Source organism: Daldinia childiae (genome assembly GCF_008694065.1).
Source record: "Daldinia childiae strain JS-1345 chromosome Unknown Scaffold2, whole genome shotgun sequence".
NCBI classification, from domain to species: Eukaryota; Fungi; Ascomycota; class Sordariomycetes; order Xylariales; family Hypoxylaceae; genus Daldinia; species Daldinia childiae.
The window spans coordinates 5414260-5439461 of record NW_022984643.1 but is presented as its reverse complement, the minus strand read 5'-3'; the positions used below and the strand labels follow the sequence as shown (position 1 = coordinate 5439461).

The window sequence follows — 25202 nt, the reverse complement described above, 5'->3', positions numbered from 1 at the left end:
TATTCATTGAGTGATAAGCGCCTGTTGAGAAGTATATTGAGAAGGAGATAGAGAAGGTGCGTCAAAATAAAAATGAAACTCCAACTCTAACATATTGTTATTGATGACCTGTAAGATACCTGGTCGTATAATTCTCCGTAATGATGCATATAAGTAAAATGTCATGTTTAGTAGTATGCGGTGATACGATATACCCGAATGCTTGTAAGATTGTTGATCTTAATGTATAATTTGGTTTCTGATAATTGTGATAACTCCGAGTTATTGAAGGAGAGGAAGACTGCACTTTGGTGCGTAGATACGAAGGATTTAAGTAATTGCTCAAAGAGTTTCATTACTATGGCCACAATTGCGGTTCCTAAGGGGTTACGAAATCGTCTGTTGACACGGCAGCTACTACCGTTACAACTGTCACGAAAATAGAATATTGCGGTAGTTTGAAGGTTCTTTGAGAGATGATATTTCCATATGTGTTAGCTCTACGTAGTGTATGCATGTAGAGATAGAAATAATATACTGGAACATACATCTATACCTTCCTTAAGAAAGTTGAAGGGGTTTAAGTACCTTTACAATATCTATTAACAAAGAGTTAGCAATAAATGATACGTAAGTATATTTCGTAGCTTAGTATTCAATAAAAATCCTGTACCTTTAAAACGGGAAATATTAAGGGAGATTTGAAGAAGACATTGGAGAATAACTGGGCTTGTTCCTGTTTTTTTCAACCGTAACTATCCCTCACATCTAAACAGCGGAGAGGAGCAACCGAAATAACATGAGAATAGAGATGAAGACTTCTACAATAGATATATAGAAAACTGTCTAGGTTAGTATTCTAAGCTCATGGTATGATGGGGGATATCTCTTGTGTAATTAACACCTTGCTCAACTAGTATTGCTAACTACCTACGCAACGTTTCTCTCACTTCTAACTTCTATGATGCTCTTGGCTATTCTGGATTATCTAATGATCAGAGTGTCCCCTATCCAATACTTAGTAGTTGTTTTTTAACCTTATTATGTTCCCCTTCAAGCGAGCTAAAGAATAGCTTGATAAGGGGTATAAGCACTACTCGACTTACCTGGTACGTGGTCTTGCTACATGCCAGCCTTGTGAATGGTTGCTTAGAATGAGATTCTTAACATCCATGTACTAGGATTAGCTCAATTTATATATCAATAACTTGGCCATAGCTGTAGTCTACCCCTTCCTCGAAATTATAATCATCTTCACCTATAACCCACGCAGTAAGCCTTACTGGTCTCTGCATATAACAGTCGCTTAAGTAACTACGAACACCGATGAAGAACAAGGCCTAGGTACTAGACTTCGGTACCAAGTAACCAAGACCACATACCACCTCTCTTAGGTAAGTAATTTTCGAAGCTAGATTAATACTTCAAGACGGAGAGTATATCACCTGCCCAAAAATAATTATAGACCACGAACACATACACGCGCGCGCGCGAAAGACTTGATTAACAATGTCTGTAATTCCACTTTCTCAGCCTCTTCCCGGCTTTCCTATCTACAATGCTAGAGTACACAAGGGAAAGAGAGCGGTAATGTAATTTTGGTTGCTACGCTGCGCAAGCTGTCTATAGTACGGAAAGATCGCCGAATTTCTCCTACAAAAGGTGTTAGCATCATTATCATCATAGCATATATATATATATATCCTGCAAGTAACAGGGGGGTATATCCATACCTTGTATCCCGGAACGGACCAGCGGCCCTTGGACACCAACTTAGCCGTCTTCTCATCGATCGAGGGCTCAGCAGCAGCAACCTCATCAACAGTAAGTTCCTCGAAGGGGCGAGCGGTCTCAATGTTTGTCAGGGTAGCCTCGAGGTCCTTAAGTTCCAAATCGACCTTCTCCTTCGTACTCTGGGCATTCTTGACAGCCTCAATCTCGAAAGCCTCGATGGCCTTGAGCTGGCGAGTGACGTCGTACTGGGCAGGCTTGAAGGCGGCGAAACGCTTCTCGATCTCGTCGACCACGGCCTGATTCTTGAGCACGGATCGGTAATGCGCAAAGTCGACCGTCGTCGGCAGTTCCGACAGAGCCTGCAGTTTGCGGCGGGCGTTCTCGTTGCGCTGTTTGAAGGCCTGAAGGCCTGCGACGGTCTGTCCGCGCAGACCTAGCGAGGAGGTGACCTTGGTCCAGTCGAGCTTGAGGGCTGCGCTTCGCTACGAAGGAGGAAACGGAAAATTATAAATTAGCTCATCTTGGTTCATTTTTCAGCAGAAGTTTCCGGGGGAATTGCCAATCTAATTGGTAACATGACTGCCTTTGAAAAGCTCAACCGTATTTTCTAGGGGATCTTGCAAGAAGGAGTACTTACTGCGGCCATTTTGGTGATATGTTGAGGGAAAAGGTAAGGAGTGGAGATGTGAAGCAATTCGCAGTGGATGTTGTTGCTGTATCCCAGCCGAAGAACTCCGACGTTTTGCAGGGTGCCACAATCGCCAAAGTCCCGTGATTATATAAGTCACGTGACCAAATAGCCCTTCTGCATTCGGGAGATTGAAGAGTACCTAAGGTACCTCGTACTTATAAATTTAGGTAGGTACGCATCTATTACCTGTAGTAAGGTATTACAAACGCCTATTGCCATTTTACTAATGGAGATCTGCTGGACCTGATCTACTGTGGCTTGATGTTCGTATATCACATTGCAAGATCTCACATTAACATTAGAGAAGATTATATTAAAGGTGCAGTCACCAACGTAACAGTTGAATCGTTATTGAACTCGAAGTAAATTATTCACAACGGCTCAGTAATCCATTGCAAGATATCGTAGCATGTAATACACAGCTAACTAACTTTCCTTTTGGTTTTTTCGTTTCCTCTTGCAGACTTTTCCGTTGTCGCATACATCCAGCCAACGCGCCCGCAGTTAGATCTATCCTCCCCGATCAAGCTCCGTTATCAAACGCTCAGCGCCATAATCGAATTGACTATGTCGTTATCGTTTTCTTTCAGGGCCTTGATAGCCTTGTTTCGTTTGACGTTCGCTTGAGTCATAACCAGCTCGATATCCTTATCCTCGAGCCCTTCGGCATCGACTTCTTCGTCGTCATCGTCATCATCCTTCTTTTCCTCAGCGTCCTCGACGGCCTTGCTGGGCTCGCCGTGGCTGTGGTCGTGGCCAGCATGGTCGTGCTCACCACCACTAGCGGCGAGGGACTGTGCCGCAGCTTGCTGGGCAGCCGAGTTCAGGTCCTCAATCTTGGCCTCACCGAAGACGCTAATAAAGTTGTTAGACATATTAAACATTTAATGCAGTTGCAGTGGGCTCTTACATGTAGGTGTTGCTGTTGGGCGACTTGTAGACTTCCGGGTTGTTGATAACAAATAGGATCTGTAGGCGATGCGGTTAGCCATGAACAGACATCCCCATCTAATCTGACTGGAAGCGAATAATCCTCCCCGTTGCGCAAAACTATAAAACGTGCCAAGATATACACTTGATATGTCCTATTTCTTTTTCGCACAATCCTAACTAAATATTGCATGCCCCAACCAAAACAAATATTTCTTGCTCGCTTTACTTACGTTCTTTGGTCGTCGGAGAGTCACTCGGGTGATGCCGGTAACGCGAGTTAAGTGAAGCTTCTCGATGGCCTTGCGGGCCTTCTTCTCGTTACGGGAGTGGACAACGGCAGTAGAGCCTGAAGCACCACCTTCGCCGACCTCAATCTCGGAATCGGAGCTGTCATCGTCGTCGTGCTCTTCGACGGAGACCTTCTTGGGCTCCTCATCGGGAAGTTCCTCGACTCTGGGGTTGGCCATATTGAATGTGAGAGTCTGGTGGGGTCGAAATTAGCTATTTATTCTGCGATGTGCGAGGTGGGTGCGATATCGTGGGGTTTTTGAGGTACCAAGCCCTCAAAATTTTGTTCGCCATCTCCCTCAAGACAACTCTTACATTTGATATGGAAAATATATCTGAGGTATATACGAAGAAGAAAATTTATGGAAATGTCGATAACTTACCAAAGCGACAACTTAAGAAGGACGCCGAAGTTAGGTAGCGGGGGTGATTGGTTGTACCTTGGGGGGGTTGAGCGGTTCGGTTACGAAGAAAAGTTGCTTACAGCTGTGAACTTTCGTCAATTGTTTGGCCTAGGGTTTGCCAGTTTTGCGAGTGCCCGCGCTAGTCCAAATACGGATTTATAGTATTTTCCATGCATGGAGTGGCAGAAGTGGCTCTTTTATGTACCTAACGTATGTACATGTGCCTTTACGAATTGGAACCATACCAGGTTTTGGTGGATCGAATAAACAGTTCAATAACCGTTTACTTTTTTGACCCATATTTATACTATTTATTTCATTTAAATATTTAAGATCAAAAACGTTAGCCATTCTTAGTATTTACCACCATTTTAATATCAAATAATATCTAAACGTTTAAAAAATTTTCAACGTTCAAGTTTTTAAATATTTAGCCTTTCGAATATTCAATATAGCTTCAAATATTTAAGCATTTATACGTACTCCCGTCGTTCCCGTCGGTTTAAAAGCCTTTATCACGACCTTACACCCTTGTCAAGGCCATACAAGACAAGGCCTAATTTAAAATCAAGGTTGTACAGGCAAATCTAAGGCAATACAGGTATACAGGTATATAGGTCTATATAAAGGGCCCTCCTTTCCTTCCCATTCATCCTTTTTTCTTCTAAGTCCTCAACTTTTTGACCAACCAGTCAGTCAACCAGTCAGTCAACCAGTCAGTCAACCAGTCAGGCAACCAGTCAGGCAACCAGTCAGTCAGTCAGTCAGTCAGTCAGTCAGTCAATCAGTCAGTCAGTCAGTCAGTCAATCCCTTAACCTTTTAATATCTTAGCTAATTAGATATATAACCAGTCTCCTAGCCAGTCTCATATAATCTCTTATATTTAAATAGTCCCTTAAATAGTCTTATATAATCAATTCAACTAATAATTGTATTCGTAATCTATTGACTGATTGACTAACTGACTGACTGGTTGACTAACTACCTGCCTGCCTACCTGCCTGCCCCCCATATTTATATGATATACGTACCTACCTAATTTATACCTTCCCGTGGCTCCCGTAGCCTTCCCGTGGCCTTCCCGTAGATTTTATAGCTCTTTCTATAAACGCTATAACGTTTGAAAATACCATACCGGCAAAATGTGGTTTTGAGATATGATATTTGGGGGGTGGAATGATTCTTGTATCGGATATCTTTTCTTGTACGGGAATTAGAATCCTGATTGGATAAAATATTATTACAATATTAAAAAAATGAAAGTGTGGGTAATAAGGTTCAAAAACGGGTAATCTTTCAGCACTAGTGGACTGGCCACCCACTAGAGCTGCTAGCTCAATCACAACACTCCCGCATTAATTAGTGGGACGTGCTGTGGTGGGGCTAGGACCCTGGGGTTCGAGTCCCAGGCATCCTAGCTTTTTTGATTTTTAAGGTTTTTGGGGGTCACATGACCCTAATCCCACTTATTCCAACCAATCAGAGCCTTCAGTTCCAAGGAATCATTCCTGGGAAAGGAATGATTTTTTACAAAAGAATTATAATTTTATAAGATATGGTATTACCCATTTTAACCATTATTATGGGTAATATGATAATCTACGCATGGAATCCTTCCTGAAACCCATACAATGCCGCTACGGTAAGTAAAACGTTTGGGAATATAAATAGCTATATACATAAACATTCCAATCACTTTCAAACGTTGAAAATAACTTCAATAGATATAAAATCTTATTCGTCGTTCACTTAAGTCTTGATTTTCAAACGTTTAAATATGCAAATGGTGAAATAACGGTAAAATAACGGTTTATTCGATCCACCAAAACCTGGTATGGAAGTTACCTGCCCGAGTGGCGGAAGTCGTGCTCAATTATATGTACATTAGGTACGTTCACAATGAATGCGACTACCTAACGTTATCCGAGATACCTACGGCATGGAAGTACCCAAAGTGCGTCAGAGCATCTTCTACTTACCTACCTATGCAGGTAATTAAAGCTCCTTTATCTACTAATGTTTAAATACCTATTCCCTTTAGAGATGGGGTTTTTAGAAAAGACATGCCCCAAATTTTTCAGTAGTCATTTATGTATTAGGGACCCTCGGAGGGATTGTATTGTCAACTTGCGTATCGAATCTACACTTGTGCAAACTCGAGGATCTAGGTATGTCTATGTGATAGCACAAATTTCACCCGGCGAAGATGTTATCACGTAGAAGACAGCCTCAAGTTGTTGTGAATTTCCGTATCATTGACGCCGGTCACCTCATCGAGATTTTTATGAGTGACATACAGGTCTTGCCAGACGAATCAGAAGAAACCAGCAACCCCATGCCAATGTGTCATTTCATGCAGACCAGATCCGTAGACTACCTTCCTCTCCAGCTGAAAGAGACCGTTATAACAGAATCGACCATTCCGTCCCCCTTCATGCTCCTATTGCCGCTCATGCAGATGCCTTGACCTTGGCCAGAGCCTTTCGCTCTTCGAATCGTCGTTGCTTCTTGAGTCGCATGACCTTGAATCGGTCGAAGTCGGTGAGCGCCCTTCTTCGCTCCGTCTGGTCCTTTCGCTTGGCCCACTTGCTCTCCTTCCACTTGCCGTCGATTTCGGCCTTCGCCCATGCGTTCTGCAGGGTTCCTGTTCGGACGGCGCGCGGTAGCTTCGCAATCTTCAGATCGGACAGGAGCACGTCGGCGAAAGAGATGGCTTGTCGGGGAACGACCAGCTTAGGGTCTGACGAAGGTCCATCGACCAGAGCCTAGATATTCCCAAGTTAATATACATGATTACATGAGATTCGTAAATTTCCAGATTGCCGATTTCGGGGTTAACGTACGCGCTTGTGGTCGATGATCTCGACAATAGCAGCCAGTCTACCGGCGTAAGGGCCGTTGCCCTGGACGAGGACGATACGGCCGACCTCGACCTTGCGCCATTCGGGTGATTCGATCGATGCGTCGCCCATTGTGACGGTGTGCTGATAATGTTGTTGTTAGAGATGAGTGGGTATTATAAGAAGGCTGGAAGATAGGAAGATAGGAAGATAGGAAGATGGAGAAATAAAAAGAGACAATTGAAAAAGAGAGATGTGATTGTTTCTTTAGAAGATCATTTGGTTGGCGGAGAATGGAGAATGGAGAAAGGAGAAAAGAGAAAGACTTACTGATTTGGTGATGTCGTGATGTTGGCTCAAATCCCTCCTTACCTTGAATTGTCCTGGGCTGAACTTTTCTTCGGTCGCGCACAATGCGGTGGGAAGTTGGAATGTTGGAATGTTGTGTGGGCAAGTTAGGGCTAAGCCGGAATTTCACCTAAACCGCACCCGAGGTCAGCTAAATCTTAGTGCATCTTCAAAGTGGGTCCTTCTGCAGACCTTTTCTAAAAAGATTTCTTTTCAACATCTTTCTGCAGCCTCAACCTTCTAACTGTTCATCAATCTTTTTTTTTTCTTCTTTGGTTGCTAAAGGCAAGAACTGTCCAGAGGTCAACTTTCATTAATGATAAACATCATATAATAGGTAAGCTTCTATTTTTTTAATCCTCCCCTAAGATATTCTCACAATATCTTACTTGTTATGATGAGGTAATTTGCGATTGATTCCACTTCGATGGCGCTCTCGCCAGAGCTGCTATATCGAGTGGTAAGGTGATATTTAATTCTTACATATTCTGAACGCTTTCTTATGAGTTACACTATACAATCGAATATATTGCTTATAGCACAATAGCTAACTCTATCTACAGGACCGCCTAGAAATAGGCTACTGATTTTATCGGTCGTCTAGGATTATGTGGGTTTATCTAATTCATTATTATTGAGCATAACCATTTTTTGAGAGCGTTTAGTTTATCAAGCCTTCATAACAGCCATGTTACAGTATGGCATCATTCAATAAATATTATTTGTTTATGAAGTATGAATCGATCATCATCAGTTCCAGTTACTCGTGTCCTTGCGTGCCTCTAAGTCTCATGGAAAGTTTCATAGTAGTGTGAACGACATCTAATGCCAACCCCCCGACTACCATACATTTCGATTTTCAGCATATTAGCACTCAAACCAGTTTATGGCTAATAATTATATTATGCTAACGGACGGTTTTACCCCGGCAGCCTTCTCGGTAGGTACTGTACCTGAATATTAGTACCATCTTCGATCAAGCATACCATTCTATGATGACTTATTTACGGGTATATCCCAATAAATTTGCTAATTCCAATATTTCATACCTTATGCAATCCCTATTCTGACGCCGTGCAAGGTTGCAGACCTGTAAACTCCACCTTCCCTCCCGTGCTTGAGTATCTAGACACCCAAGCCCTCTACGACCGCAAAGAGGAGAGCAAGCAGAGATACCCATAGCATGTACATATGAGATTAAGGATAATCATAGATAACTATGAGATCGAGATGCCGTGGCACCTAAAGGAGTATTTGTTGAATATGTAAGCGGGATGTCAACCAAGGCACCCTATTCATCTACGGCAGGGAGGCCATCCTCTGACGGTTCTTCTTCATACAACCATTCGGGGGGGCTCATCGAAGCGTAACTCAGTCCTCTGTCGTTCTCCAGCTCCTTACGCATTACTTCCATTTCGAGTTCCCATCGTTTCTGAAGTGTCGCTCTGCGCTGGCTCATTGTCGTCGTCAAAGCATCTTCCTCATCTGAAAAATCAGATTCGAGACTCTCCAGTTCTTTCCTATTCTTCTCAATTAGTTTACCCATTTCCGACTCTTGCCTTTCGAGTAATTCTTCGAGGGCTTTGGCTTGTCTATCCCGCATAACGTTGATTTTGGCCTGATGAAGTTGCTTCATGTTCTTTTCAACGTTATACTGCTGCCCGAGCTCTCTTAGATCCCGTTCCGTCACAGTTCGGGAAGGCATGCCTCCGTCTGGATTCTTGCCGAGGCCATCACAATATGCTTCCATATGCTTGAGCCGAATTCGCACGTTTCTCTCGCTCTGTTCTAATGTTGAGCGCAGCTCCATCTCTGCAGCAACTTGACGGTCTTCAAGATTAGCCGCCGTCTTGTTATGTCGTTCGTTCATCCGCTCGATAGCCGCTGAGTGTTTCTCTACGAGGGCGAGCTTTGCGTGGGCATGTCTAGTCCACATGAGCCATTTCGATCTCCTATCGAAAACGTGAAATCTCTCCATCTCCTTTACTTGCTCCTCTCGCAATGCTTTGAATTCCTCGCAGTTGTGGCTGCGTCTTACTGCTTCGAGCATCTCTGCTGTCTCTTTCGCAGCGGCTTCTTGCTTAGCTGCCTCTTCGTCGGCAAGTTTTGCCGCCCGGGCTTCTTCCTCGCGGCGCCGATCCTCCATCACAGCCTCGCCATTGCAGAAGTTAGGACAACCCACCATCTGATCCCAGACTGCGCCGCAGATGTAGCAGAACTGTGCTCGACATCGGCACGTCATGTGCGTGCAGCCTTGCGTAAGCTCAACAAGTGACCTACATTTGTAGCACCTTCTCCAGCCTGACTTCTCTCCCATCTTCAAGACGGCATCCAATTCCCAATCATCCGGACAATCCTGGCCTATAGAGTGAGCGCCCCTCTTACACATAACGCAAACTCGCGTTTTACATTTTCGACAGATAGCTTGGGACGGATATTTGGGGTCAACTTTGATCCGCGGTGGTATAAATTCACCACAGGCTGGGTTGGAGCAGAATACTCTCGATTCCCAGGGCGTGCTAAATTGTGTCACGGCTTTTAGGAACCTATGTTGCTCTTCACGGGATAATATAGATTTAATTATCGAACTCGGTATTGGTTGGGTGCAGCAACGCGGCGGCATTTTAGATTCGTCAGTCGTTGCCTGATTGATCATGATCTTCAGACACCTCGAGCAATAGCTGTGTCCGCACGGTAATCTCTGGAGAGGCTGGTCGACTTGGAGATCTTCTCGGCACGCACTGCATGACCTGTATAGTAACATGAAGCTATTAGTACCGCGTACGCTACAAGTTTCCGGGGTGCTTGACAAACATGACGATATGTCCAAGAGAAGACGGAGTCTTTCGTCTACGGCGCAATTTAGAAAGTCCCCTTCTAAAACTCAGGTAGCTCTTGTTCGTGCCAACACTGAAAATGCTTGGTGTTGATTCGGATTCTGTGGGTGAGGATGATATGAATTTAGGTTGGTTGAGATTCGGATCGGCTTGGGCGAGGTAGTTCTCATATTGAGCAAAAGTGAGAGCCTTGGATCGCTTCCTTGCAACGCTCCGCCCCATGGCCTCGGGACAGCTGTTAGTTGAAGAATATGAAGTAAGAGTCGTGCTCGTGGAGCCCTCCGACCCCGTAGACGCAGTGCGGGCATGATTTGTATCTATGGTGATGCTCGATTTGGCGCCAGACGGGTTTCGTTTATTTCTTATCGAGACAGCACTCGACGGCCGTGAGATAGTAATACCCAAAGTTGTGGCCTTCATGATCAGTTTGTTGAGATAAGCCTCGGTCTTCTCAGACGAAAGTTGTAGGACATGAGTTAAGTAGTCGGCTTCTGTTAGTTCAGGAATAGTATCGTCTGGACTTTCGGCTAAGTCCGAGGACGGAAGCTTCTGAACAGTTGCAGCCATGACGGGGACGGGCAGCAAACGAAAAAGACGCCTTCAAACAGCAGTCCGGTCTGCGTGATCAGTCAATTGACTAAACTCATAATTTGACTATTACACTAGAAGATGGAATATCAATAGGCGATGGTGGGGGGGGACCGGATTGCGATGGGGCGCGTCGATAGATCCTAGCACCGGTGACTATGGACCTTTGGAATGCGGCCAACCGGCAATGCCTGAGTGGGCAGATTGTGGAGAATACCATAACAAACCCGGCTAAGATATTGGACCAGATTTTATGATGCGTGATCTGATTGCAGATTTGATAATGATCTGTCGAGTGCAGCAACTATGCAAGTGTCCGTAATCCGACAGCGACAAACGCTAAGTGCCTATTATTATAGATGATTATTATAGAGAGACCGCGGCATCCATAACAAACAGATACCTAGGATAGAGACGGTGACGGTACGACTTAGAAAGTGTTTGAATCATGTAGTAATGTAGTAATATAGCAGTAGTCACAGCCGTAGGTTTTGCAAATGCAGGTAGGCTACCAGGCAACCAAAACATGCGGTCAGTCAGAAGGAAATGATCAGACGTTGAAGGAACGAAACAAGTCAGACTCGAGGACAAGGCTTTGGTTGATTTGATTCAAGCAGCCGACTGCCAGCTTCGCTAGCTAGATAGAAATGATACGATACAGTGATTGGGCTGCAAATTAGGTCGCGGGGTGGTAGAGGACGTGGAGATTGGCCGAGAAACTCCCAACGAGAACGGAGCTACTGGCAAGGGTAAGGGGTGTATTAGCGAGGATGAGGGCGAGGGCGGGTGAAGCGTGACAGGTCGGATTGGTCGGAATAATGGCCGCATTCACTGTTTGTGTTGATCTATAAGCATAGTATGTTTGAAGGATTTCCTGTAGGATTTTTCGGTTTGTTGAAAGATAGCTTCGAGAGTAATCTTAGTTAGGTATAATAGTTCAATATAGGCGCCTTCATTACTTGATGCAGCAACTCGTATGGTTTGCATTGACGTTGGTAAGACGACAGGATGACGAGCGGAATGAGGTTTTCACAGAATTAATGATTGACGAGATGCGGAGAGGGTATCCAATCGTACATAACAGTCATTCCAGAGGGTATGAAGTCGAGGTAGAAAACAATAGGAATTAAATAACTATAGGAATTAATAATATTACATGAAGCCCATATTAATAACTTGGGTATAAGTATGTAAATATACATAAAATGTGGACGACCTGTCAAAAGACATTGATAGTATTGGTTGGTTGTATTGGAACTGGAGAAAGCAATTGGCGCCATGGAAAATACCTATGCTATGGCCCATGGGTCCATGGGATCTCCCCTCCCTCCTGATCGATTCACCGGGTCCGCTAGTTTTTAACGCTACATCGGCTAAAGCATTGGCCAAGGGCTGCTAAGGCTAAAAAACTCTAAACCCAGAACTAAAAGTGTACTTTGACTTCCGTGACACCTCACTCGCCCCCACTTACATACCTTAGGTACCTTCTTCAAACCGTTATTGACCGAAAGGGTAGGCCGAGTCTCTCTTATATTCTACATATCTCATATAATATATTTACATAGAAAGCGAAGTAGCTAATATCCTTGTAAGTTTTATATCAATACAAGCACGGTACTGCAACTATAACTGCATAGTTACACTAAGCTTAAATTTAGCAAGGTAACAACGGCTTTGATCAGCAGGTGTCCGGGACACTTTACATCATACCTTAGCTTGGGATGTGGGGGTTGCCGGTAAACCCTAGGCTACAACAGGACAGTTGAGAGACCGGGACTGTATTAACCGCCGCTAATACCACATAGTCTATTACTAGTCTATTGTATAAGTCCTTTTTCCCACTCGCTTCCATAATATATATATATATATACATAAGACAGCTGCATCCTATGATATTCATATATAAATTTAAAAAAAAAAAAATTTTAAAAAAATTTAAAGTAAATTAAAAAAAAAAAAAAAAGATAAACTGTTGAGGTTGATGAGTTACAAGCTTAAGTTTCGTTTCCCCGATTTTAAGTTGAGAAACGTTCTCGCCCAAGGTGGCTCAATAGCTCAAAAACACACTTTTATGTTAGAACTTGGGAATGCGTAAATATTTGATCCTCGCTGGATTATGGACCTCCTCAATGCATACTCGCTTCTAACCGATTCTTGATGTCGATCAGATTATCCTACATCAACGGCTGTCATCTCGCCTGAGACGTCCCGAGACGATCCACCAATCAGTCTTACGCATTTACTTGTAGTCAATCCCAGACACCCGGGACGCGGCTCGAGCTACCACAGTAGCACCAAGATAATTCCATCTTTCCCCGGACCATACCTGTTTGCTTATTCTACCATGACCACTAATAACATTAAGTTCACCGTTCCTTGTTCATGCAGGACTCGGTATAAACTAGCCACGTTAGCTCCGGTATGAACTTGCCCGGGATTACCTGGGATATTGTCTAGATAGCAATTTACTTCAATCATACGTCATATAAATACAGACATGGAAATCAGATTTCATGAGCTTTCTATATGGACTGCTAGAGTCGGCTGCTTATCCGTGTAAGGGTTAACCTACATTGATCCATCATATAAACTACATACTCTTTATTTATGAGGCATCTATTCACTCCACTCGCCGCAATTGGGGACGTAAAGAGTATACTGCTTTTCTATTACGCATATCTTGCCTAGGTAAGTTAAGAAGCAGGAGATTTCGGGGTCCATTCTAGCCATTACCTTTGTACCCACAGTCTATTTACTATCCTATTAGCTTGAGGTTAAACCTTTTCATTGCCAAGGATGAGATCGTAAGCGACACTTATAGCTTTTATATTAGGTTTGGTGTGTACCATTTGCGATTTACACCGTAGCCTATTTGATAAGCTACACAACTTTATAATCCAAGGATATTGCAATATAAAGTACCTGGATTAGCACAGGTTAAGATAGCAGTGCTATCTAGGATAATAAGGTAAATAGGGTTATAAGGGCGACCTAATTAGTATGAGAAAACGAAGCTGATCGCCTCGATTTACATCAAGGCCTCTCCTTATTTACTTAGTTTCATTTCATTGATAGGTCCTGAATTTCGTCATGTTTGCCAGGTTTGATATAAAGTGACTCACAGACCCGAAAGACCGGGACAACACGTGTGGAATATAGTCTTCAATATACGTGTGTCCTTTACCCCAGTAATGAGATCGTAGATCCTGTCCACCTAGGTGACCGTTGTTAGAGCAAACTAATATAAATAATTAATAGCGAATATATATGAGTACTTAGGTAGTGACTGTTGGGTATCGTGTAATCTCTAGCTCGAAACCTCCAACTTCGGATGTGATTTGCTTCTCGTTTATATATTTTCTACCTTTCCCTCCATTCTTTTACGCTGCTTCATCCAACAAAATACAACAACAACTTCGCCATGCACGTACCAACTCTCACTCTCTGGTGCTTTTGCATGCTTGTCGCTCTTGCTAGCGGCTCCCCTGGAGGAAGATGGCCTATCGGCCTAGGCATGAGCAAATACGTTTCTTCCTTCCTCGGAGGCGCGGTTATAAATATAAACCAAACCGAAACCACAGGAAAAGAAGAGGAACTACCCGCCATACGCACTGTTTCCGCCGAGTGGAATATACCATGGAGCAAAGCACCTGACAATGCAGACCTCAGCAACCCCAATAACCGACATTCTCTAGCACAGTGGGTCGGGATTCTTGGGAACGGCTGTGCTAATAAGAATTGGTATCCATTTCTCCAGGCAGGGACGAATATCGAGGTAAATAAGCTATTTTTTTTCTCTCTCTTTCGATTTCGATTTCGATTTCGATACGAAAGTGCTAATTATCTCCCAATATAGATGGACGAGCATGGCGCGATCGTTGCGGGTGCCTGGGTCGAGTGGTTTCCAGCCGGAGCCCACCCCATCCCCAAGGAAAATTTTGCAGTCAGTCCTGGTGACCAGATAATGGTAGTCGTAAATGTGTACACTCGCATATTGGGCCATGTGTAAGTGAAGCCCCACCCGACTCCCATTATAAATATCCGTATTTATGATAATGATCTAACGCCTCTCCCAAAGATATATGAAGAACCTCCGCACCGGCCAAGAATATACAGCGGAAGTGGAAGCAGACTCACCTAAGGACCCAAAGTTTCAGATTTGTCTTGGCTCTGGTGTCGCCCAGTTCTTCCAGGAATGGGACATTGCAAAAGACAGAGAAAATCTACCGATCTTCAGCAATGTTACATTTTCTAGCATGACAACTATAGATCGACGTGGCGAATTTTATGATCTCACTTCAGGAACGGAGGACTACTGGACCATGATCGATGCTGGGAGACAAGTTGCCATACCGGAGGGAATCGACAGCAAGAGTTTTGTAGTTTACTCCCCCCAGGGGAAGACATGGACTCCACGCGGTAGTCACTAGCACTAATAGATAGTCTTTTGCCCGACAGATTTGATAATGCACGGTTCTATTCCTCATTAGCACACGTAATTTATTTCTCGTTTTAGCGTCAATATGGGGAATCCAATGGTGAACAGGGCTTCTTATATTATGAATCTATAGATATTACGGGAGAGCCCTCTCGGTATTAGTAGATGTCCGAATTAACTATTACTCAACAGCTTTTCCACTGCCCATTTCACGGAAAAGTTCCTGATATCTGAATAATGTTGTCCAACACCAACAAACAAGACAGGCACGTTCGTAGCATGGACAATGCTGACCAAAGTTCCCACCATGTCGCCGACTGTATCGCATTTGGAGATGATGAATCCGTCTAGCGTTCGGCCAGGACCGAAGGACGAGTTAAAATTCCTTGCTTGAGCGACCGAGTCTGTTCCTACTAGTGCCTATTATCATGAAATTAGCAGGGTGGTCGTTTGATAAGGAGGATTTAATAGATCCTACCTCGCCAACCATTAGAATCTTGTCGGGCTGAGCGAATTTGGCAAACTTTTCTAGCGACGACATCAACCTCTGATCGTTGTGTCGCCGTCCAGCTGTGTCGATGAGTACGACGTCGAACCCTTCGTTGGCAGCCTCTCTCACGGCATCCTTGGCGACCGTGGCAGCATCGCCACCATACCCCTTTTCAAAAATTTCCACCTTACCACCTTCACGTTCGGTCAGCTCCTTCAAATTCCGCACATGGACCTTTAGTTGCTCTACAGCTCCTGATCGGAAGGTATCTCCAGCTGCAATTAGTACTTTGTATTTATTTTGCAGCAGGAAGTAGCAAATCTTAGACAAATTAGTCGACTTGCCAACTCCGTTGACTCCAACTATAGAGATAACGTAGGGTCTCGGCTTTCGCATTGATGTCATAGGGGGCTTGATGACAGAGTCTATCTCGCGCAAGAGATCTAACGATGAGGTAGGTGTAAGCATTTTAGTGAGTGAGGCTTCTATGGCCTTAGCGATGCGTGCATCGATGCTCTCGAAGCTGCCCGTCTTCACACCAAGAAGCTCCTTCTCAACACCCTCACAAAGCCGTATAGCTGCTTCACGAGCAACATTCTTCCGTAGTAAATGGTCTTCCATCCCTTTCATAGCTTTGTCGAGGTCTTCTTTCGTCAATGTCTTACCGCCCACCACGTTGCGGAAAAGGCTGCTGATTGTGTTCAACCCAGTTCCAACTAAGCCACCTTTCGTTTCTCGCTTTGAAGTATTCTTCGCCTCGGCCGACTCCAAAATGGAATGTACTTCATCATCCAAGTCTTTCAGCACGAACTGTCCCTTAGAAGTCTTCGTTCCCCATGAAGATGAGTCCACCCCCTCTCCAGCCGTCGACCGAGCAGCTGCATCTACTTCACTATCGCTTGTTAAAGTATTCTGGGTTGCCGAGTAATCCAGTTGTAGGCTATCATCTTCTTCGTCGGCAAAGCCATCGGCATCCCACTTACGACCTTTCTTGGGTGCTTTCTTTGCTTTCCTTGCTGGTCCCTCATCACCGGAGGAGATGGGGGCGGAACTGTTTCTCATCTTTCTGGCTCTTCTTGACATCTTCCCTATAGGACCGCCCTTTGCTACTACTAGATGATTTCCGCTAGGGGTAGAAGGCCGGGAAGTATTCGGGGTAGATTCAGCAGTAGATGGACGCTCGTAGGGATTGTTCTGCGTTTTGCCTCTATGCTTGAGACCCGGTGGAAGAGGGGGTTCATCTCTAGTATTTCCTGATATGAAATTCTCTTCTAATAGAGAAGTAACAGCAGCCGGTCGTGCGCTGTTGGTAGACCCGCTTGACTCGAGTTCTCGGTATTGCTGGTCAAAGTATTCGTCGAATTTGCGACATTCCACGATGGTAGTATTGGGCTTCTTCAATTGATCAGCATATAAGTCAATGAATATAGTCTTTAAATTATCAACAAGCTTGTCGATCCACGAGAGGTGCAGTAGGGACCGGTAGACAGCCTAGAAACAGTTAGACAACATAGGGGCATTATCAAGTAGGAATAGCACCGTACAACAAAGATCACGCCTAACTCCTTCACAAACGTCCACTTCAAGGTATGCTGATCGGCCTTGTATGATGGATTGCTGGCTGCGGGTTGACTATTCCTTGCGCCGGCCACAGCGCCCTTTTCTTCGATAAAAACGTCGGAAATGAAGTTATTGATAACGGACGGGTTGACCGGCGCATAGGTTCGCGACCAGAGGACGACCCCGGAAGTGGTGAGGATTTCAAATGTATCCAACATATTGGATAGTGTTTTTTCTTTTCTTTTTCTTTAGCTACTTAGAAAAGAAGAGCATAGAATTTCCGAAGCTTGCATATTTGGATGAAGCGATAAGTTGTTACGAGGCGACAAGAGCCACAAGAGCCACAAGGGTAGAAAAGTAGTAGAAAAGTAGCATACGTACCTATGTACCTACGGCAAGTACCTACATATATGTACATTTATAGCGCTCTCAGCTGGCAAACTGCAGATGTACCTATATATCCATGCATTTGATTTAATCGAACCAATCGACACCCGATTACGGAGACTAGGTTACTCGGAATTAAACCTTATTGCGGCTCCGGCACGTCATAGGTGCCAATTGGGGTGAACTAGGTGCATCAGGTACCTAGGTACCTAGCATAACATATGTACCCGGTAGTTTCAAAATGGAATAATCTCGGAACAGTGGGTTTGACAAGGCAGCTTACAGCAGCTGCAACATATACGTACAACATTTAGTTAGCATTTAGTACTTGTACAACAAACCTCTTATTAAAATAAAATAAAAACACATCTCCAGAACAAAGTCGCCAATGAGCCTTACAGCCCTCACTTATCCAAGCTTTACAATTCAACAAACCAACCCGACCAACCTTAACAACCTTTTTTCGTAGTCGAGACTAAGATCCAAGATCCAAGATCCAAGATGCAGCAACATCCAAACTATGGCCATTCTCCGCCGCTTCACCATCCCGTACCTCAACACGTCTCTACCGTTCCACAGTTACGATCGCCGCCACCTCTAACGTCGTCGCAACCCCAACAACAAGGCGCATATGGAAATCCTTACCAGCAGGGAACGCCCGCCGCTGGTAGTAATGTCTTTGGCACTTATGGGAACTTCATGAATGATCCCATGGCCGCTCAGTTCGTGGGAACAGTCGGCCAAAATGCTTTCAAACACGTTGAGCAAAATGTAGGTCTAGTTACAAACTCCTCAGGCCCAAAGTGAAGCTTATACCTCTGCTGACACCTATATTGTCAGATGAACCGATGGGTCAACTTCTCCGCTCTCAAGCATTACTTTAACGTTTCCAACAAATATGTCATCAACAAGCTCTTCTTAGTGCTCTTCCCCTGGCGCCACAAGCCTTGGTCGCGAAGACAAGCTGTAGGACCTAACGGACAGGAGGGCTGGTACTTACCACCGCGCGACGATATCAACAGCCCCGATATGTACATTCCAGTCATGGCGCTTGTTACATACATATTGTTATCAACGCTAATAGCAGGTTTACGGGGTCAGTTCCAGCCTGAGTTGCTAGGATATACAGCATCTACCGCCGGAGTCGTCGTCATACTCGAGATATTGCTCCTGAAATTAGGCTGCTACTTTCTTAGTATTTCGAACGAGTCTCAGCTCCTAGACCTTGTAGCCTACTCAGGCTATAAGTTCGTCGGTATCATTGTAGCAGTAACCATCGCCGAGCTCATGAATGGTGGTAAGGGAACTGGCGGTTGGATCGGGTGGACGATCTTCTTTTACACATTTCTAGCAAATTCTCTATTTTTGGTGAGTATGATCCTTTCAGTTTCAGGGGTATTGCCTTAGCAACACTAATAAAGTATGGTTAGATGCGGTCGCTACGATATGTTCTACTACCAGAGAGCTCTGGAGGGGATGCACGAGGTCCGATGCAAACAGACACACGGACAAAACGAAACCAGCGGACACAGTTTTTGTTCGCTTACTCGTATCTTGTACAATTTCTATTTATGTGGATTCTTAGCAGGGCGTAGATACGCCAGTCAAGTTCTATTAGTGGCTCTTTCAGATTCATAATGAGCGCTTCCCAAAAAAAAAAAAAATCACGAAGCCTAGCATCTCTCATACTTAAAGATACTGTTGTATAGAAGCAACAAATCTTGGCTCTTACAGGGTTCGCTCTAATTAAAGAATACGGTAGTGAAGTAAGATCAAGGCTATATATCACCCTTCGAAATAGTATAAAATAAAATAAAACAATTCTTTAAAGATGTTATCGAACAGTGCTTTTCTATATATGCATGTCGTAACAGTATGTAGATGTTCATGGTTGGTTGGTTGGTTGGTTGGATACCTTATCCATGTATGCACCAACTTTTGGTAGATCTGGTCTTTGCTAATTCTGACGGGCTTAACATTTTAGATTCCTACCTCGTTATCCTACGTGCCTAGGTTGGGTACCTAGGCAGGCCAATAATATTTGACTAATATTTGACTGGTAACCAAGACTTATTTATATTTATATACGTACGTGTATATACATACGTGTAACCTCATCCTCTGCCTAAGCTCATCTCACTTCTAATCTCTCAAAATTGAGCCGGCAAATATACGATTTTCTCCAAAGTGTGATTACCAGTCAAGCAGGCAACCTTCAAATACGTCGACATGGCGTTTTCTCCGATTATCACAGCTACTATTCAATCTGCGGTTCTTGCGGCTACATCTAACCTTCTAGCGCAAGGCCTGACGGCGTATCAGAATGAGGTATGGGTTAATTCCTTCAAAACAAAGAAAATGCTTACCGTCGAATATGAGTCTTCAAGGCCATATAGCCACCTTTCTCAGTAAATATCCTATTAAGCTTGAACTAACGCAATCTATAGGCTCCTCTTGTTATCGACTGGGTGCCAGTCTTCCAATTTGTCCTTTACGCATTTCTCAATATACCACCTAACTTCTTATGGTACGTTTAAAGTCGCATTAGTCCCATAGGAATATACTACATCGAGTGCTTATAAAGGGTCCATTCTAATCGTCCACCAGGCAAGAGTTTCTAGAGGAGTCCTTCCCGGCGTACCATATAACGCCTACATCCGCCGCTGTGGCTTCCGCGGCAGCAAACGACGAGAAGGCGCTTGAGAAAGAAGAGGAAGAGGGCAAGTTGGTAGAACGTAAACTTCACATTGGCAACACGGCCGTCAAGATGATTCTAGACCAAACCGTCGGCGCAGTCGTCAACACCTTTCTCTTCAGCCTATTTATACATTCCATCCAAGAAGCTATGCTACGACCCTTAGGTGTACCGCTTAGCGGCCCAGCGAAGAGCGCCCAGTATCTATTCTCTCGTGGTGCTATCAACTATAGTAAAGTCAATTGGGCGAGTGTGATCGCTCGTAGCCGCGCTGAGTTCTACGAGCTCCTCGTCGCTGGATGGAAGGTGTGGCCAGTCATAAGCTTGATCAACTTTGCCTTTATTACAAGCATCCAGGGCCGAAACCTGGTCGGTAGCCTTGCTGGCGTTGGCTGGGGCATTTATATGAGCCTTATTACCGCTCGTTAGGAACAGAAGTTGGAATCGGTATGACTGAATTATATGTCAGTTCTGAGATTCGCATTTCTATCAGCAATGAAGAGCGTTACGGGATTTTCAATGCTGAACAGAAAGGCAGACATACCAGAGCATGTCCTCAACCTCGCCATAGCATTAGGTGCGGCACATATATGCTTGATATTGCCACTCCTTTTCAGAGCTTTCCTAAGCGGATTGGGCCCCTGATATATATATTCTCTATAATTCTATACTACAATAGAAATCATCAAGTGGCACCGGATACCTGCGAGATCACGGCCAACGCTTTCTTCTATAAGAGTCTTAACCATGTCATAATTGTTCGATTTTATTCAGACGGCATACGGTATTACTCACTCTGTACATCATCGTCTACACATCTCGCCTATGTATACTCATCATAATACGCTACATGGCACAACCACGAGCTCGCGCTCTATTCGTACAGATACCTATTATGAAATATTATAGGGTAAATTTAATAGATGTATTGTGATGGAATAACTAGAACACTCCTTTTCCGGTACCAAACTATCACATCATAGTAAGTTTAAGGAATACCCGCGTCCCTCAATCCTAATACCTAGTACCATCTAATGATATTTTTTGAACTGAAAGCCCAGCCCGTATATGACCATTTTCTCATCCAAGCCGTGTCGTGCCATATAGAAGAGTCCTTCTCTAATACCCGGGTCTCGGTAGTCGACGTTGTAAACCGCTCTGTTACCACTCGAGATTACCAGAATCACGCCAGTTCTGAGCTCCTTGCCGAGCTCGATGCTCGACATTCTATATAAGCATTCAATCGAGAATCCGCGTTTCATTCTGATCAACAGTTAGAGTCAGTAATAATTTATCCTAGGAAGCTTAGTGGTTTAAAGATATCACAGGAGGTAGCTCCTGGTTTACGTACATTTTGCGAACTGTCAGTTCGCATTGCTCCGCCCATTCCTGCGCCCGGTTTGACATTGTGTAACTTGGTCTAAGTTATGTTTTGATGGCTATGTTGGATATTTATTTTATCTCTGTAGCTATTTAATGTTCGCCTCCTTAATGATGTCTTCTGACGTGTATTAGATCGAATAGTATATACTTATGGACTTCTAGGAAGGCCAAATATACTGCAAAAGGGTAAATTTTGTTAGCTTTTAATATTGACCTAGTAAACAATAGAGCTGTAGATGCAGAGTTTAGAAGTCGGTGGGTTATCCTTTGTCTTTTAACATTATGCCAATCCATATTAGGGGGGGTAAGCTATTACCGCATTCAACTTGACAAAGGGGACCATCTCTATGTTATCTACAAGGCCTAGTTATCCAAACAGGAATATTGTTATCGAAGTATGCACAAAGCATCAAGTGATCATAGGGATACTACTATGCTCTTATACTGAGGTATAGAAATTAGAAGGGGGCTTCCTTTGTCTATCACACACAGTACAACATCCTGGGCTGTGGATATAATTATATCTTGAAGTTTTCGGTGACAGTTCCAGAAGGGGGTTACATGTAATTATTACTATATCTAGGTATTCATGATACCTTGACTTGCACCACGAAAGGGTACGGATATAAATATCTACATTTTATAGATTCAATGTGAGTCGAAATGTAACTCGGATGAGGCCTCTTCAGCAGCAGATTCCCTTTTTTGTTGAGCGGAATCATCTCCTCTAGCTTTGGTTTCTGTTTCGTGATCCGTACTTTTAAGAACCGTGTCAGCCTCTGACGGAGTGCCTGTCTGCTGGATTTCGGCTATCGGCTGGGTAGCTTTATGAAGATCGGTTACTACAGTAGTATGTTAATAAGTGCCTTATTGTGGATAAGGGCATTGATGAAAATCCTGGCCCTCGAGACTAGTTAGAGGGGAAAAGGAGGGGATGAAAGTAAACTCACTTTTAAACCAAAACCAGACTCCGCCACCTTTGAACGGAAAACGGAATTTCCTTGCTGTTATATCACGAGCCACTTCCTTTAGCTTCTTCTGGAGCTTGGGGTTATCTAATGTCCAGTCCTCTTTAATTTCTCGTCTTATTTCCGCCACGAGGGCCACCCCAAAACCTTCGTCCATTTCCCAGCAGTCAGGTCCAAAGCCCTTCGGGGCTGTCTTTTTACTGAGTATTATATCTACCGTCTTTTCTATAGCTTGGTTGACATTCCTCCACATCTGTGCCGAAACGGCCACCTTAGGATCACCATGAAGGGCAGCATGTCTTCTGTCATTAGGGGCGGGAGGTATGGTTGGCTGGTGAGGTTTCTGGTTTGATGGTGGCCGAGGAACGCGAGCTCCTTTACCTTTGTTGGGTAGTTGCTTTCTTGTGCCGTTTGACATAATGTCACATACTAGAGAGTAGAGTAGCTAATTTAAAGAGTTTGTCACATAATTCACTTGAGATTCTTGACTGGGCAATTAACTTATATCTACCCACACGGCAGATTTATGATCGTAGCTTAATGTACCTAGTATACTCAAGTGGTATATTTTAATATAATTGTTTCACTAGTTAGTGTATTTTTCTTTGAAGGGTTATACAACCTGCTGCAGCGAGATGCAAAGGCTATACCCAGTTTAATAAACCAGTTTCATATCTGGCAGGAAGAGACATGCTGACCTGATACACGTTTCTGTGTCGTGTAGAAATGAGCTACAAAGATAACCAATCATACATCAAGACATAGAGGTAGTCTTAAGAATAATACTTAGTGTCTTGGAAGTTTCCTGCACATTCGGTAGAATTTGTTATCTACTATTTCGATTCCGAACTAAAGAAGCTAAGGACATACCTTAACACATGTGTACACCTACTAGGGCTGGCTATGAGGTATATATAACTACGTGGAAGACAAGATCTAACACGACAAACATACATACCTCTCAGAGCGAATCAGAACATAGGTCTCCCAGTAAGAAGCGATTGAGCTTCATCATTCTGAAAGCTATACCTTTTACACTCGCTTGAAAGAGAGTAAGTATAGGAGAGAGGAAACTGCATTGGCAATAGGTTTGTATGTCTATTAATTATTGTACTCCTATATGGATGATGATGAAAACTGATCGTAACGATGATACCTTATGAATGCAGGAGTGCTGTACTAATGCTACTTAAATTTGCCAATTCGGAATGGTGATAGGTTGTTAAGATCAGAGCATTATCAAAGGCGCAATAGGGGCTAAGTAAGAATTATATACCTGATTAGGTATTAAGCGAAGATGACTTTACTTGGTTGCGTGACATGCATAACAGCCTGCAGGAGACAGAAGACAGAAGACAGAATTAGGGATGGTTACCCGTGCGCCACGTGAGGTACAGTAAGGTAACTGGAAAGGTAGTTGGAATTTCGGTAAGGAGAACTCCTCTGGGACGTAATAATAGTACTATGTACATAGGAAGGCGGGGAGAGATCCGAGAGCTTGATTGATAGTAGCGGCCATGAGGTGTAATAGGGGTGGACCTTGGTCCGAAGTCGCGGTTCTTTTTTTTCTTTTCGGATCTGCGGTATGATCGAAGTAGTCTAGATGCGGGATCAGCAGAGCCTCGACTGAGCTAGAACTTGACTCGGCGCGCCCTTTTTCGAATTCGTGGCCTGCGGCTAGGAAGCCGGCAAGAAAGCAAAATATGATTGCTTTAATAACGGCGAGCGAGGCAATTGGATACACCTATAATGTCACAATACACGCTGGTGGTACTGGAGGGAAGTGAGGGGACAAGCTCATAGTATTAGTGTTGAAGTTGAATAACCGAAGATGTTTGAAAACGTGAGCTCGTAATACTTGGCAGCTAAGTACGCAAGCCTGGCTTGTCTTAGGCCATGAAGCTGGTTGCTGACGAGTTGGCAAATTTACACGTACGTATATGATGATGATGATGATGATGATGATGATGATGTATTAACATGATTCACATATTGCAGTAGAGGTACCGGTGCTTACCGGATCTTTCTATCATCTCCATCTTATGATTTGCATAGCAAGTCATTCAGGGTATATTTTTAGGCATCAAATGCCCTGTTTCAATATCGTATGATAACCGAGGCTCTTACGGCCTAAATGTACACAAATAAATCCACAAACGTAAGAGGCAAATACATAATGTTGAATTTTGTAGATAATGTGCATATTTTGTCAAGCCTCTTCCATCATGTCTTAGTTTATATGTAGATGTTCGGTTACTTTACAGATGACCAGTACCTAGCTGACGTGCTGTTGCTGCTGTTGCTGCAAGTAATACCGTTGAATGGATGGGGGGGTTGTAAAAGCTACAGTGTAAAAAAAAAAAAAGGGTTAATAAGATGACCTTTCCCCTTTCCATTTCGGAGCTGACATGGCATGAAAAGAAACCGAGTTTCACTAGGTAAGATAGAGAATAGGTACGCTTGTGATGTCAAGTTGCGTTGCAGGTCGCAGGCCGCCGCCACTTTAGGCCAAGAATTGGAAATTGTGAACTTGCGAGAAAAAAAAAATCCTTTGCCGCCCGGTGGATCAAGCTATTTTTGGATCGTCAAACACTAATGTTCTTCCCTTAAAGACTTAAAGGTCCTGAAAGTCCTAGGA

General features: G+C 43.8%; 7 protein-coding genes across 9 annotated transcripts; 2 read left to right on the top strand and 5 right to left on the bottom strand.

The window, feature by feature from the left end:
• Nucleotides 1-1602: 1602 nt before the first annotated feature.
• Nucleotides 1603-2359, bottom strand: GL218_02344 (ATP synthase subunit d, mitochondrial; the record flags this gene model as incomplete). The annotated part of the gene is made up of 3 exons (XM_033578855.1): nt 1603-1632; nt 1713-2195; nt 2351-2359. The coding sequence occupies 3 exons, from the start codon at nt 2357-2359 to the stop codon at nt 1603-1605; spliced, it is 522 nt and encodes a 173-aa protein (XP_033437907.1).
• A 581-nt stretch (nt 2360-2940) lies between these two features.
• GL218_02343 (Nascent polypeptide-associated complex subunit alpha) lies at nt 2941-3804 on the bottom strand (the record flags this gene model as incomplete). The annotated part of the gene is made up of 3 exons (XM_033578854.1): nt 2941-3259; nt 3315-3373; nt 3568-3804. The coding sequence occupies 3 exons, from the start codon at nt 3802-3804 to the stop codon at nt 2941-2943; spliced, it is 615 nt and encodes a 204-aa protein (XP_033438273.1).
• Nucleotides 3805-6480: 2676 nt separating this feature from the next.
• Nucleotides 6481-7002, bottom strand: GL218_02342 (60S ribosomal protein L14-A; the record flags this gene model as incomplete). Its single annotated transcript, XM_033578853.1, has 2 exons — nt 6481-6795; nt 6874-7002. 2 exons carry the CDS (start codon nt 7000-7002, stop codon nt 6481-6483), a joined length of 444 nt encoding a protein of 147 aa, XP_033437905.1.
• A 1507-nt stretch (nt 7003-8509) lies between these two features.
• GL218_02341 lies at nt 8510-10622 on the bottom strand (the record flags this gene model as incomplete). 3 transcript variants are annotated; one of them, XM_033578851.1, is made up of 2 exons in its annotated part: nt 8510-9968; nt 10033-10622. In XM_033578851.1, the coding sequence occupies 2 exons, from the start codon at nt 10620-10622 to the stop codon at nt 8510-8512; spliced, it is 2049 nt and encodes a 682-aa protein (XP_033438260.1). The 3 variants fall into 3 exon arrangements, with proteins under 3 accessions (XP_033438260.1, XP_033438262.1, XP_033438261.1); XM_033578850.1 differs by lacking the exon at nt 10033-10622 and having other exon boundaries at nt 8510-9403; XM_033578852.1 differs by lacking the exon at nt 8510-9968 and having other exon boundaries at nt 10005-10622.
• Nucleotides 10623-14064: 3442 nt separating this feature from the next.
• GL218_02340 (putative acid proteinase a protein) lies at nt 14065-15073 on the top strand (the record flags this gene model as incomplete). The annotated part of the gene is made up of 3 exons (XM_033578849.1): nt 14065-14418; nt 14500-14648; nt 14722-15073. The coding sequence occupies 3 exons, from the start codon at nt 14065-14067 to the stop codon at nt 15071-15073; spliced, it is 855 nt and encodes a 284-aa protein (XP_033438533.1).
• A 182-nt stretch (nt 15074-15255) lies between these two features.
• GL218_02339 (Signal recognition particle receptor subunit alpha like protein) lies at nt 15256-17349 on the bottom strand (the record flags this gene model as incomplete). Its single annotated transcript, XM_033578848.1, has 3 exons — nt 15256-15501; nt 15560-17062; nt 17116-17349. The coding sequence occupies 3 exons, from the start codon at nt 17347-17349 to the stop codon at nt 15256-15258; spliced, it is 1983 nt and encodes a 660-aa protein (XP_033439246.1).
• Nucleotides 17350-19747: 2398 nt separating this feature from the next.
• GL218_02338 (putative Mpv17/PMP22 family protein) lies at nt 19748-20642 on the top strand (the record flags this gene model as incomplete). Its single annotated transcript, XM_033578847.1, has 3 exons — nt 19748-19846; nt 19966-20045; nt 20126-20642. 3 exons carry the CDS (start codon nt 19748-19750, stop codon nt 20640-20642), a joined length of 696 nt encoding a protein of 231 aa, XP_033439245.1.
• Between the last annotated feature and the right edge of the window lie 4560 nt (nt 20643-25202).